This window comes from Mya arenaria, chromosome 12 (genome assembly GCF_026914265.1).
Source record: "Mya arenaria isolate MELC-2E11 chromosome 12, ASM2691426v1".
NCBI lineage: Eukaryota > Metazoa > Mollusca > Bivalvia > Myida > Myidae > Mya > Mya arenaria.
The window spans coordinates 52,342,458-52,358,519 of NC_069133.1; the positions used below are offsets into that span (position 1 = coordinate 52,342,458).

A 16,062-nucleotide genomic window follows, 5' to 3' on the forward strand; every position below is an offset into this window, starting at 1 on the left:
GTGGTAAAGACAAAGCGCAGATCCTATTGGATCAGTTTAAGTCCGTATTTACTAAACAAGACACTTCAAAACCGAATACCACGAAGAGGGCTAAATCATCAATCCCAAAACTCCATATCACCACCTCAGGAGCAAATGCTCAGTTTTCGATAATATTTGCAAGAGTGATCAAAATTAGAATACAATGCATTTTTTTTTTTAAATGTAGCATACATGGAGTCAAGGGTTAATGGATAAAATAAGCCTTTCTGATTTCACAGTGTTGGTTTATTGATAGTAATAAAGAACCAAAGAAATAAAAATACAAGTTGTTTGTTTTTAATATTGATCTTTTAGCAAGAAAAATGACAGGATAATAGTACTAATTTGGTGTTTCCACAGACGTCCTAACAGAAACTGACAAACATAAACATGTGCAGCATCTTGTTTCCTTTGGTTTGCTGTAATTGGTTGTATGGGTCTTCATTTAAATATTGTACATGTATGGTCCTGAAAGTGCACCAATTAAATTATTATAATGTTATAAAATATTCAAATCATCGAAAAATGTCATCTTTAATGGCATCATATAGTAGTTGTCAAAGATACCAAATATGTGACGGTATAAAAAAAAAAAAAAAAAAAAAAAAAAAAGCCTGCCTACCGTCCCTATTTTTTTTGATCATGTAACCTGAAACACACATATTTTTTTTTTTTGGCCTCATGTTAATATTCTAGTTAATAATTAAAGTTTAGTTTAACTTATTTATTTTACGAAGATAGTGAACATGTTATATATATCCTATGGGGACATGTTTGCCCAAGATAATGCAATATCCAACAAGATTCAAGTATATTTAAAGTTTGGTAGATTTATATGTTAACAAAAACCATTATGCACAAGTCGATTGTTATCACATCCCCCTCAGGTTGGGGGGAATACCAGGGATAGCGGGGGAAATGGGCCGTGTTTTTACCGTCCCAGTGGCCCCTAACTAACTACAACACAAAGATCTCCAAGATAATTGTTAAAAACCTTAGAAAGTGTTCGGATTTGTGACATTTGCCAGTAAGATTTCAGTGTTGTGAATACAAAAATTGATAAACAGCTGTTATAACTCCTAAAACATGATAAAAGTCTTAGAATCTACGAAGTGCTTATATTAGCCATATATACAGGCTTTCAGCACATTGTATACAGGCTTTCAGCACATTGTGTGTGTTGGATATTTGATCACTATTTTAAGTTGACTACAAAAGTTTCTTTTTTATGTAGAAATAATATCACTTTGGTTAAGGTTTAGAGAAAAGGAATAAACATTGAAATGTATGTTAAAGCTGCACTCTCACAGATTGAACTGACAATTGTTTTTTGTTTTTCTTGGAACAAGCCAATTTATGAGAAAATGCATGTAAACCAGCCATATAAGACTGCTGACAAAAAATAGGTTTTTATAATTAAGTTTAAAAAAATGATGTTTTATATGCATTTTTCTTAAACCGTTTAAGAAACGCTTTTTGCCAAAAACATGGAACGGAAATATGAAATCTGATCTTTTGACAACAGTCTTTTATTACTGGTTTGCAGATTATACGCAAAAATTTGCTCTTTCCAAGAAAAAAATTAAAAATGGTAAATCTGTGAGAGTGCGGCTTTAATATAGCATGAAATGTAGAGAGATATTTCTTTTCTAAGATTTTGTTGTTGATTTTTAAAGAAATTAACAAAATATTCAATTGACATTTTTCTTAAAATGTGTGACATCAGTTGAATCTGAAAGTTCCATAACAACCCATTTTTATTGGACATAAGATATGAGCAGAAAATACTGTTGGTGACACGGGTTTGTTTGTTTTTTCATTGGGGAAAGGGGGCAGGATCTCTGAATTTGTTTTGCCAAAATGGATTGTTGGAATGCCTTTTAAGAGGTTTCTAAAATGGCCAAAACCATTTTGCCCTCTTGTGCCACCTCAAGGCTCTGCTACTCAAGTCCCCAAGGGTATTTTTCAGGTTTGTAATTATCAGCTGTTAAACTCCTGTGATCAACTGTCCTAATGCAAGGTTTCATCATATACAGTAATGTTTCATCACTTTGGTTTGACAGTTTGACAGTTTTAAACATTGCAGCCGATTTCTACAGTCTGTTTTTGTACTTGTTCAAAATATTCAATCATCCTGTGTTATGTATAATATATTTTAATGTTACTGCTGTGAAAAAAAAATTGCTATATTCTAGTGGAAGAGTATCATCAGATACATTTGCTTTTCAAGTGTAAGACTTTTATTAAACATGTGTTATTCTAGTGTAAGTCTATTATCATATATTTGCTATTCAAGTGTAAGACTATTTATTTATCATATATTTGCTCTTCTAGTGTAATATAATTATCATATATTTGCTATTCTAGTGTAAGACTATGATCATATATTTGATATTTTAGTGTAAGACTATGATCATATATTTGCTATTTTAGTGTAAGACTATGATCATATATTTGCTATTTTAGTGTAAGACTATTATACTATATATTTGCTGTTTTAGTGTATGACTTTTATCATACAAATGTATATTATCCCCCATGCTTGATATAGAATGGGGCTTGTATGTTTTTCCATCTTCCCCCATGCTTGATATAGAATAGGGCTTGTATGTTTTTCCATCTTCCCCCATGCTTGATATAGAAAAGGGCTTGTATGTTTTTCCATCTTTCCCCATGATTGAAATAGAATGGGTCTTGTATGTTTTTCCATCTTCCCCCATGCTTGATATAGAATGGGGTTTGTATGTTTTTCCATCTTCCCCCATGATTGAAATAGAATGGGGCTTGAATGTTTTTCCATCTTCCCCCATGCTTGAAATAGAATGGGGCTTGAATGTTTTTCCATCTTCCCCCATGATTGAAATAAAATGGGGCTTGTATGTTTTTCAATCTTCCCCCATGATCGAAATAGAATGGGGCTTGTATGTTTTTCAATCTTCCCCCATGCTTGATATAGAATGGGGTTTGTATGTTTTCCCATCTTCCCCCATGATTGGTATAGAATGGGGCTTGTATGTTTTCCCATCTTCCCCCATGATTGGTATAGAATGGGGCTTGTATGTTTTCCCATCTTCCCCCATGATTGATATAAAATGGGGCTTGTATGATTTTCCATCTTCCCCCATGATTGAAATAGAATGGGGCTAGTATGTTTTTCCATCTTCCCCCATGATCGAAATAGAATGGGGTTTGTATGTTTTTCGACCCTCCCATGATTGGTGTTGAATGGGGCTTGTATGTTTTCTAATCTTCCCATGATTGAAATAGAATGGGGCTTGTATGTTTTTCCATCTTCCCCCATGATTGTAATAGAATGGGGTTTGTATGTTTTTCGACCCTCCCATGATTGGTGTAGAATGGGGCTTGTATGTTTTCTAATCTTCCCATGATTGATATAGAATGGGGCTTGTATGTTTTCTAATCTTCCCATGATTGATATAGAATGGGGCTTGTATGTTTTCTAATCTTCCCATGATTGGTATAAAATGGGGCTTGTATGTTTTCTAATCTTCCCATGATTGGTATAGAATGGGGCTTGTATGTTTTCTAATCTTCCCATGATTGGTATAGAATGGGGCTTGTATGTTTTCTAATCTTCCCATGATTGATATAGAATGGGGCTTGTATGTTTTCTAATCTTCCCATGATTGATATAGAATGGGGCTTGTATGTTTTCTAATCTTCCCATGATTGATATAGAATGGGGCTTGTATGTTTTCTAATCTTCCCATGATTGGTATAGAATGGGGCTTGTATGTTTTCTTATCTTCCCATGATTGATATAGAATGGGGCTTGTATGTTTTCTAATCTTCCCATGATTGATATAGAATGGGGCTTGTATGTTTTCTAATCTTCCCATGATTGATATAGAATGGGGCTTGTATGTTTTCTAATCTTCCCATGATTGGTATAGAATGGGGCTTGTATGTTTTCTAATCTTCCCATGATTGATATAGAATGGGGCTTGTATGTTTTCTAATCTTCCCATGATTGATATAGAATGGGGCTTGTATGTTTTCTAATCTTCCCATGATTGGTATAGAATGGGGCTTGTATGTTTTCTAATCTTCCCATGATTGGTATAGAATGGGGCTTGTATGTTTTCTAATCTTCCCATGATTGATATAGAATGGGGCTTGTATGTTTTCTAATCTTCCCATGATTGATATAAAATGGGGCTTGTATGTTTTCTAATCTTCCCATGATTGATATAGAATGGGGCTTGTATGTTTTCTAATCTTCCCATGATTGGTATAGAATGGGGCTTGTATGTTTTCTAATCTTCCCATGATTGGTATAGAATGGGGCTTGTATGTTTTCTAATCTTCCCATGATTGGTATAGAATGGGGCTTGTATGTTTTCTAATCTTCCCATGATTGGTATAGAATGGGGCTTGTATGTTTTCTAATCTTCCCATGATTGATATAGAATGGGGCTTGTATGTTTTCTAATCTTCCCATGATTGATATAGAATGGGGCTTGTATGTTTTCTAATCTTCCCATGATTGATATAGAATGGGGCTTGTATGTTTTCTAATCTTCCCATGATTGATATAGAATGGGGCTTGTATGTTTTCTAATCTTCCCATGATTGGTATAGAATGGGGCTTGTATGTTTTCTAATCTTCCCATGATTGGTATAGAATGGGGACCGAGGTTTATTACACTGTTTTGTTACCTGATGATATACTTTTGTTCAAACACGAAAAACAGAAATACTTCTGTAAATATATTTCCAAAAGAATTCCTGGCATTGACGATTTAGATTGTTATTAACAACGTCTGTGGAAGAAAAGAAAAATCTGACAAGTCAACGTTCCTGATCTTATGAACCTATATGTGTCAGAACATGTGAAACATTTTTTTTTATATCAAATCACTATAATTATGATAGGTTATATAGGAAGCATTTTTATTAGTTTGTCAGACAAATTGAATATTACAATTTTGCATATATATATAGTAAGGTATCTAACATTACTTGAAATACAATCTACCGGTAATATCAACATGCATTTTTCATCTGATAAACTGTGATGCTACTGATAAATTAGGAAATTGATATTGTCACAATGTGACCATCTATGCCTATAAGATGTATTGGATGAAAAGGATTAGACAGCCTTGTATATATTCTAAGAACATCTATGAGCCAAAATAGGCTCTTTTTTTTGCACATTTGACAAAAAAATTATCTGACAGTTTCAGAAGGTCTCAGTATTTATGTACAATATCACCAATATTTGGTGATCGATGTATTAAAGGGTATAACTGAATTAGTTATATTCTGTGTAGCACGTATTAATCATCATTCTGTGACATCTTTCAAACTCGTGTTAGCCCATCTACTTTCACATTTTTCGTTGTTATCTTCAAACAAGTTTTTCAGACTTTTATAAGACTAACTAAATAGATCATCATTTAAGAAATTTGGATGCAATGTTAATCTGACTATAGTGGATTCATATGAGGTCAGCAGTGTAATAAATTGTTTGGTTCTTGTAGTAGCATTTTTGCTTGAAAGTCTGAATTTTTAAATGTGTTTTAATATGTGACACAAGCACAAGTGTAAAGAAATACCATTATTATTTTTTTGCTTGGTAAGTTTGAACTAGAATGTTTTAGTTGGAAACAATTAGAATAGTTACAGTAAGCATTTAAATCATAGATAGATCACACGCAACTGTTTGCAACATTCATTATCGTTATAGTGTTGTACAAAGAGACATGTAAAACAGAACACATGATATGTATACAACAAATTCTTTTCATTAATGAAAAAATTAAAATGTTTGACACATTCTTTTTACATATTAAAGTATTCATTAAAAAGAGCATAAAATTACTTTTATCAACTTATTTTCAGTTCAGAACAGTGTCATTTCAGTTCAAAAGTATTATAAAGATGCAAAAGAGACAATATACAATGGTTCAAAAAAAAATTGTGTCCTAAACTTTTATTTTTTTAATCAACTGGGGAAATTTTTGACTTTTATTTTTATTTCTCCCATACTCCTACTCAATTTTTTGGCAAAATTTCCCATAAACCAAATAATAAAAAAATGTTTTTGCCTGAATAAGAAATTTGAGATAGCACTTAAAAATGACAGTAAATAAAAAAAAAACGCTTATTTAACAAAACAGCCATGCCCAGAATGAAAAACAAAACTGATAAAAGTGCCTTATCAGCTAGTATGTAACACTGACACGTAGAATCAGTTAATGTACTCCGGTCAAACCCATGGTCATTGAACAGGGATTATGTGCTTTATTAAGACATCAGTCTCAAGGTCAAGGTTTTGTGAGTGATAGGAGAATGATCAAAACATTGAATCATGAATGTAGCATGAGTTAACCACAAGTCTTATGGTAGGCTGAACATATATGAACATGACACTTTATGAAAGTGTGGTTTCATGATAGTTCTGTCCTTAAAGCAGTCCATAGGAGTTTGGTTTTTGGTTACTGTTCATTCAAACTCCTGTAGCTTATGTTGCTTGCTTGTGACTACACTATTTGATACACCCAAACAGTTAGGGTGCGTTGAAGAGATTTAATTGGTAAGTTATATTTATTATAAGGCTTATTTTTATACAACATGTATTCATCTTATAGTAATTTAGTTGGCTTCAGATTTTGCATATATTAAGCACATTTCAGTTGATATCTCAGCAAATTCATCATTTATTACATTATAACTTTGAACACATGTCCCCATTCATCCAACATAAGATAACACTATTTGCATATAATGCACACTATGGCCCTCTTTATTTTGACTTTGAAATTCTGGTTAAGGTTCTATTTACACATGCAAAGGTTTCAACCATCCAACCTACTTTATTTATTCAAGTCTGATAATTATCATACAATTTGCATGTAATGAAAGTTATGGCACTTTGTAAAAGTTATGGCACTTTGTAATTCTGCTCAAAAGAGGTGAACCAATCAAGTGTGTTGTCACAGGTCTTGTTGTAATAATCATCATCAACATCATCATCAGCAGCAGCAGCAGCAGCAGCAGCAGCAGGATGATCCTTATATGTGCTAGTTTTACATTTTTTGAAAAGTTCATTTTAGTGGGTATATATGTTTTATTGACTCATCTGAATACGAATTATGTATAAAAACTGTTTAATCCAATATTGGAGGTATCATTTGATATCATGGAGGTTACACAATAGCAATTTATGGTATACACCTCATAAAATGAAGGCTTACTTCGGAAACCGGATACCAGTATATTAATGCTTGCACCCTCCCAATGTCTTACTAAATTTAGAATATATCGGAAGTAAAAAGGTAGATGAAATTTGCGGAAATTTGACAAAACCAGTTGTGTAATAGTGAGGTTTTGTCAAAATTTTGTTTTGCAAATAGATTATTATTGGATATATATGATGCTCATCCACCATTGGGCAAAATGACCACTGATAGTATACCCACTGAATAATTTTATTAGACCAACCAAAAAGCTGTGTTGGGAAATTTGTTTACAATTTTCAATGGACATGGGACTATGGATGAATATTTAGATTGTAAAAAGGAGAATAGATATCAATAACTCATTTATTTCGACTTTCCTTATCTATGTTTTAGAGGAAACATTTTGATGTTGGTGAATAGTTTTAAACAATTATCATATAACATGATTTTGTAAAGAAATGTAAGCCAGACCGCTATTAGAATAATAAATTATTTACTGCCTTTTCATTTAGACTGGTCACTGGTCAGACACAGTGGTTATTCCCCTTTGTCTAGGGAAAGCACTGCACTTGAAAAATCACTGCATATCTGTTGGTAGTTTTAATGATAAGGAACACAGTACTAGAGTGTGGTGTACTGCAATGATAGGATTACTGAAATATCTGATAAATTACAAGCCATTACGCTTATTAATCCATAATGCAGTCATTATAGGGCGAGGGAAGACCTTTATAAACTCAAAAAAGGCAATTTCGCACCTATATATATATCAACCTTATGAGTATGGAATATTTTTCCACATATGATTCCTTACCTAAGCAATAATAGTGCTTTCTGCAACACAGCAAAATCTTGTAATGTACTGTTACAGTATAGCACTCCATTATCAGCTTAAATGCACCCCAAGCATCCTAGTGCATTACTAGAATGTTACATGACACCAATATGTAAACATGTTTCAAGTTTCAATATAATTATTCAAAAAATCTTTATTTCATGCATGTGACCTATGGCATGAACAGAAACAAGGAAACATAACAGTACGGAAAGGGAAAGTAGTATCATAAGGTATACAACACACATACATTCAAACCTGGTTGAACGGTCACCTGCTTCAAATGGCCACCTGCCTTATCGGGCCACTTCAAATTCCCCCCATACGTTTTTACTATATAAAGTACGTGCATTTGGCGGCCAACTGTCTAACGCGGCCACGGCCACTAATATTTGTCCCCGTGAAGCCATAAAAACCACTAATTAGCGGCCACTAATCCCTTGTCACTGACACTTCCGCAAGTAATTTTGCCATTACACAGATACTGAAGTTGACGGAAAAGAACGACAGCCTTGGATATTTCCGTTGTCCAATGAAAATGCATATAACATCACATGATTACCATGCATGTTTGCTTATCGAGAAATGATGTTTATAACACGTTGGCGAATGTTTCGATCAGAATTGACACACTTAGTAAAGATATTTTAATAATTGGCGTAAATAATTACGAAGTTAATTGTCATATACTGACAAAGAACGCCGGTCATGATAATTCTGAATTAACAGTTTGCACGGTTATTTGATGGTGTGAAACGAGTTACGATGTGTATGCACTTCCGTATTTATTTTAAAAGTGCACGGCTTTATACTTCTACGAACGGATATTTACATTGCATTGTTCGCGATATTCTTTTGATTTTTGATTATGGCTGACAATAAAACAAATCGGAAGTGTTTGACGCTTAAATAACCTGTCGCGTGTATTATATTATTAGAAAACAGTCATATTGCAAAAAGAAGTGTGGAAGGACTCAAATCAATTTCTTGCTTATGCTAACAATTCAAATCCAAACACTTAAAGACAGAGGAAAATAACAGGAAATGAGGAACTCATTGAACTTGTGTATTCATGGTTTTTGACTCACAGAGTGACATGCTTGGCTTGATTATGTCGGCCCAATGTAAATGTACTTTAAATTAGAAACAGAGGGATGCAAACGAAAATAACAGAATACTTAAAAATTGAACTTAAAAATGTACATGTAGTTGTGTGGACTCATTCAAGGTGTTTTTGTTTATGCTTTGTATTAATTTTTATCTATTGCATTCTATTTGTTAATTTGCAATAATGTTTTTTCTACATTTATATTTAGTATTCAACTTTCTTCAATGGTACTGATGATACTGAATGTGGTGTAAGGTGATGCTTTAGATACCTAATCGACCTCTGTTTGAACAACGCCAAAGTGTCAGGAAAGTCCAACCTGGACTAAGTGGTCACCTGTAGTAAGCAGCCACTTTTACCTTTTCCCAAAGGTGGCCACTTAATACAGGTTTGACTGTATCATTAACAATGAATTTGTTGTTCATATTTAACACAATGTGGTCTTTAAATGAGTCGACTTGGCACATGTATGTCCTTGAATCCTGCTAGCCTTGAGCAGAAGACTGATATCATACAAAAACAATGTACAGCAGACCTGATTTGGGAGCAACTCTCAAGTACAAACTGTAGAATCTTGTATTTCAAGAGCTCAGCTCTTCTCACGTTTTTTTTGATTTGGCCTATTTCTCAAGGTTTTAAGTTTGTGACAACAACTTTTAACCCTTCACAAATATCATTACCAGTAAGACTGCTAGTTCTCGGAACCTTTATGATAATTCTCCAGGTATCCTCCTGCTTTAAGAAGATGTCTAAAAAAATAATTTAAACTTAAGCTCATCTCCTGTTCAAAAAATGCAAAATAAGCTGGAGTAAATTAAGCTCACATACATTGCCAATTATGAAAATTCACAAAATGTATCCATTCTACAGTATCATACTCTCTGTGCACTAAGATATCCTTGAAAGGACCATCCTTGGAACCAAAAAACCTCAAACAAAACTCATGCAAACACAGTCATGCAATACAAATGAAGGTCAGCCTTATTAAGACAGCTTGTTTTAAGCTAATTTGCTTGTAGTTGATAATGGTAATAAGTGGTAAGATTCATTCATGTGTAGAGGATAAGACTATGTAAGATGACTTATTTTTTGATGGAGTAATGATTGTTGAGTTATAGAAAAAATATGTTGACATGTGCTTCTTGACTAATTCATGAGCTTTGACATAGATCTGCACACAGGGCTCTCTTTTTTGTGATAAACATAAGATTCAGGAAGGCCATGACCCCAACTGAAATTTGTGGAAAATGTGCTGGTGTAGCATCAAGCTAAGTAAAGGTTTATAGAACAATACCTTGGTACATTATACAATATTTCATATTTTTACTGGCTCATTCTGTTTTTGCAGGTTGATGCGCCAACCAACAAGATGCCTGTGTCCATTTTACCCAGCCTTGACCCTGTGTTTGCCAAGTGGGAGGGACGGGGTCCAACAGGGGTGGGGTCAAAAGGTCATTACTCTTCAATGCCAGCCCAGGAGGGTGGTGGACCCAAGGGTAAGCAGCGATGGAGAGAGAGGTTTGGCGACAATATACAGCAGGTCAGACAGAGACGGGGCCGAGATAGACCTCCCAGAATAGCTGCACTTTCTTCAGATTTGGTTAGTGCTAAGCTTCCCTTCAGTGAACATAGACAATATATAGCTTGTCTGTTTTGTATTTTAAGAAAAATGTCAAGGTATTGTAATAGCCTTGAAGTTGTCACATTTGAATAAGTTCACATGTTTCTTATACACATACATGAAGCAAGGCTAGAATAGTTTTCAAGTTATGTCCCATGTTGAATTGAGGAAAAAACGCGGATGAGTGTTGGTGGTCAGTTTTAGTTTGGTTCAGATGCTGGAAAATATGACCGATAATCACATCATAAAGGTCTGATAACTTTGCCATTTTTAGCTCCACTGGCCGAAGGCCATGGAGCTTATGTCGTCACAGATTGTCCGTCGTGAGTGCGTGCGTGCGTAAACTTTTACTTTAAACGACATCTCCTCTGAAACTGATAAGCGGATTTTGACAAAACTTCACAGGAATGTTCCTTTGGTGGTCCTTTACCAAAATTGCTCAAATGGTTCCGGTCCATTGCACAATATGGCCGCCAGAGCTAAAAATAGCAAAATCTTTAAACGACATCTCCTCTGAAACGGTTCGGCAGATTTGATGAAACTTGACAGTAATGTTCCTTGGGTGGTCCTTTATTAAAATTGCTCAAATGGTTCTGGTCCATTGCACAATATGGCCGCCACAGCTAAAAATAGCAAAATCTTTAAACGACATCTCCTCTGAAACGGATAGGCAGATTTTGATGAAACTTGACAGAATTGTTCCTTGGGTGGTCCTTAACCAAAATTGCTCAAATGGTTCCGGTCCGCTGCACAACATGGCTGCCAGGGCAAAAAAATAGAAAAACCTTTAAAGAACATCTTCTCAGAAACCGATGATCAGATTTTGATGAAACTTAACAGAAATGTTCCTTGGATGGTCCTTTATCAAATTTGCTTCAATGGTTTCGGTCCACTGCACAAGATGGCCCCCAGAGGTAAAAATAGAAAAACCTTTACACGACTTCTCCTCAGAAACCGATGATCAGATTTTGATGAAACTTGACAGAAATGTTCCTTGGGTGGTCATTAACCAAAATTTGTTAAATGGTTCCAGTCCACTGCACACCATGGCTGCCAGAGCTAAAAAATAAAAAAACTTTATACGACTTGTCGTCGAAACCGATGACCTTTTTTCGATAAAACTTGACAGAAATGTTTGTTTGGTGCTCCTTTACTCAAATTGCCCAAATCATTTCGGTCCACTGCACAACATTGCAGCCAGAGCTATTAAAGTAAAAATTTTTTTTAAATAACTTCTCCTCAAAAATTGATGATTGTATTTCTATGAAACTTGACGAAAATGTTCGTTAGGTGGTCTTTGCTTGAACCTTTTGGCCAGTGGAGCACAGGCACTGATGTGCCTCTTGTTTTTTTTAAATAGAAATGGCCTTGTTTGATTCTGAAATATTTGAAATGCAATTATAAAGTAGCGTTAATCTTAGTAACTAAAACAGTGAACGAAAGTCATTTTTCTTTATTACAGAATTAGAGCCATTATAGAAGTTTGAAAATAATTAGTAACAAAATTTTAATATATATATTGAATGAATTTATAAAAAGTGTTAAGTCTCTTTAGTCCTCACACAATAAGCGGTAGAGTCATAATCTGTAATGGCTCCAGGCAATTTCACACACCATTTATTACATGTTGTTTTTGTTTTCCAATATAAAAATGTGCATTACATTTAAAGTAAATTTGATTTTGTAATTGTTTGTTTTTTTTCGTAAATTTATACAAATTAAATTGATAACATCAGATATAAATACTGGCCTGAATTGTGAACTGAGCTGTTCAAGGTCATATTGTTAAATGATAAATTGTTATCTAGTAGTGTTGAAGTGTAAGTAATAGCACTATCAGCAGCATTAAATTGATGGACTAGTGCACTTTGAACATTATGGACATTACAATCCCAGGGAAATGAAGAAAAACTTGTATGCTCTTTAAACAGTAGTATTAAAACACATGTATATGCACATGTAAATGGAGAATGAAATAATTATGAAAATGTTGTGAAGTATGTAGAATTGAAAGTTTGTTTGACCCTGACAGAGAAATAATGCATTTGGACTAAAAAGAGTTTTATAATGATGTGATGCAGGTTTAAAACATATGAAGTTCAAAGAACAGAGATAACTGTTGCAATGATTCGTCCTGGAAGTAATCCTATTGAGTGGTTTGTTTGGGGGAGATAAGTCAAAAGAGTGTTGTTTAAGGTTCCTACCTTTTTCAACTTTGTGCAACAATAAGTGGAGGATGTGATGTCATGTAGATGTTTGGATATGCCATTTAACATTTCAAGATGCTACATCACATAAGTTTGCATGTTAATGCGATGTAAAATTCCATACAATATTCATTAAAGAATCTGTTCAATAGGTTCAGATCAACACAATAGCGCAGTTCAAGATGGCACCGACAGTTTCCCCGGAACAGTTTCTCACGTGTCGACCACTGATGGGCACTGTGTGTCACTGTATGCCCAACAGTCAGGTAACGTACTAAGTACATAGATGATAGTAAATGATTGTTTGGTAGTAAATTTACAAGTTTGTTTTGGCTTATTAAATTTTGAATAACCTCTTTTATAAATAAGGAATAAAGGTTTTCCTTTTTGAAAATAAGAGCATATCTCACTTTGTCAGTTGTCCGAATGAAAACTGCTCAATACATGTAACTCGAGACAGTTTGACATAGGACCATGAGTCTTCACTAGTAACTTGTCATTGACCCTTAGTGTATTTGGGTCAGTAGGTCAGATGTCAAGATTTTGAGAGAAAAAAAACAACAACACAATAGATTAAAACCTTTTGTACTATAAATCTCTAAGTAAGTTGTTACTGGTAGATAACCCTTTTGTTTTGAGGTCAGTAGGTCAAAGTTTAGTGGTTTGGTGTGAGAACTTGAAATATTATAAATAGGCTGTGCTTCACCAGTAGTTTGGCGAGAGACAGTAGATGACAGTTTATGAATTTGGATTCCTATAAGGAATTTAGCCTTAAGCAATTGCCTGACATCATGCAAAAACAATGAAAAGTTGACCTGATACTGATGCTCGGGTCCCATTTTTACAAAAATCTCCCTTTACTTGCTTAATAGTAAATATAAAGACTTCTTTAGTTTTTAATGCATCTTACAGAAAGACCTTGTATCATCCAGTACAAGTACAGAGGGCATGAGAAACATCCTGGATGTGAGACATGAACTCAGGTAAAGCCGCAAGTATAGGACACACTTTATAATATTGCACTTTTTGTTTTTTTAACAAAATAACATCTTTTATAAGTGAAGGAAATGAAAAAATATTTGATGTCACCCTTGGGTGTCAGATTTTAGACAAAATCATTGACGAATTATGCTGTGTGTAGGACACTGGAATAGATAAGATGCAGGCAAAAAAGAAAAAATGAAAAAATGGATAAATAAACTTCATGCTGTAGATTTGACGCAGCAGAAAAAAGTCAAAATCGGTAACCGCCACGTTTGATTTGACTATTGAATTTTTATTGGAGGGTGAAAAATGAAGAGTTACTGTAAACCATGCTATATTAAATATTAAGAAGTCTTTTTGATGGTTTTTCGTAAACGATAACCTTTTGAGTATGATACAATTTGTGTACGAAACAGTCTTTTGTTGTATGTAAATGTTCTCAACATGCCAACACCTTCAGCTGAGTATTACAAACACGTGGAAACAAACAACACTCTGGTTAAAGCAGAAGGAGTTTCAGACCTTGTCAGGGAAACATGTCAAAAGCCTAATATGTAATATAGATAGGATGTAGGCATTTTTCAAATTTAAATTCTGGAGCATAAAAGTATATCCTATACACAGTGTAATTCTGTAAAAGGTCTCTCGAAACTTGCATCCTAGTGGATCATAAATTATAGTTTATCATTATTACCTTATAAAATTGTGTCAATTTTTAAAGAAAGTCTGATGATTGATATGTATATGTCAGTGAATTGGCCATTCCTGTACTGTTTCAGGGGTAGTGGTGGATTGTCGCGCCAGTTTTCCACCCTGGTTTACACATGGAGGTTACGGTGTCAGCATCGCTTCCCAGACCTTTCCATGGCTACATTGACAAGTCAAAGGTAGGATGTGGAGATTTCCGGAGGGTTTATGCAGACCAAAGATGTGCCAATATGTCAATGTATCACAGAGAAAACAGAAAGAAAATGCATAGTTTATTGCTTATAGCATGCATGTATTGGTTGTGTAGGTTGATCAATGTGTATGTTTGCAGAAAGCATGGAACATATTGCAGTATTATAAAGTCTATGTATATTGCAATATAAGCACAATTTGAAAGCCTTTGAAATATCTTTCAGCACATGTATCTCATCACAGTGTGTGTATACCTCGTGAGAAATTATGTCTTATATGCTGCGTCGGAAGGCAACATTTTGCTTAAAATAAAGACTTAAATCAAAGATAACTTTTCTTTTACTAAACCGTTTAAATAAAAAAAGGGCAGTTTATGCCGCTTATAGACCCCCGCCTTCATTTTATTACCGAAATTTGATAAGGTGATTAGTTTCATCAAACTCTTCAACAAACCTGTTTCCAGAATAATGTTTTGACAGTGCTCCGCCAGACGGCCGTACTGTGAATAGGTTTGTCGAAGTGTTTTAAGAAAGTAAACTCTCAATCAAACTCTGGTAAAAGACCGAAGGTGGGACTCCGTAAGCTATCTATATAATGTTTAAAGTCTTCATTTGAAGCAAAATATTGCCTTCCGACGTAACTTTATGACGCAATTTATCATGTGGTATACACACACTGCATCAGTTGAAATTAATATTTAACAGTAGGTTCTATAAAAAAAACCTATGAGCAGAAATAGATCTTTTGTAGAAATGACATAGCCGGGAATTATGTTGTCACGGTTTCCTACCACTGAAAATAGAATGGCCTCACACATGGTTTAGAAAGATTTTATTGTCATACTAAGTCTTGGTTCTTCCTTGTTCCTGTTAGCTGTGTCTTTCCCTTCAATGTTAGGTTTGGCACATTTTAGCATCCTCATATATTTTATTTAGTATATTGTTTTATGAGCAAACCTCTGTGTTTGCAAATCTGTTTTTTTTTATTTGTGAGTCAAAACTGAGGTTGAGAAAAAAATCCCCAGGTCATTTTCTAGGACATCTTCAATACAAGAATAGATTCCAGTTTGAGTTAAATTACGTAATCTGTGTCAAAACAATCATAGCCATCATATATGAAGAACCTTACATTTTATTTTTTTTGAATTTCAATAGCCATAGGTACTGTCAAGGTAAATT

The 16,062-nt window shown here is 34.2% G+C and overlaps 1 protein-coding gene across 2 annotated transcripts in view; it reads left to right on the forward strand.

The window, feature by feature from the left end:
• Nucleotides 1-16,062, forward strand: part of LOC128211330 (glycerol-3-phosphate acyltransferase 1, mitochondrial-like) — a 58,685-nt gene that overhangs the window by 2,276 nt on the left and 40,347 nt on the right. Inside the window, exons 1-5 of one of the 2 annotated variants that reach the window (XM_052916005.1) lie at nucleotides 6,452-6,583; nucleotides 10,521-10,772; nucleotides 13,153-13,266; nucleotides 13,913-13,983; nucleotides 14,764-14,871. In XM_052916005.1, the coding sequence (XP_052771965.1) occupies nucleotides 10,542-10,772; nucleotides 13,153-13,266; nucleotides 13,913-13,983; nucleotides 14,764-14,871 (524 nt within the window). In that variant the 5' untranslated portion in view covers nucleotides 6,452-6,583; nucleotides 10,521-10,541. Of the gene's footprint in view, nucleotides 1-6,451; nucleotides 6,584-10,520; nucleotides 10,773-13,152; nucleotides 13,267-13,912; nucleotides 13,984-14,763; nucleotides 14,872-16,062 lie in introns of those variants that run through there. The other variant, XM_052916004.1, reaches the window with a different exon arrangement.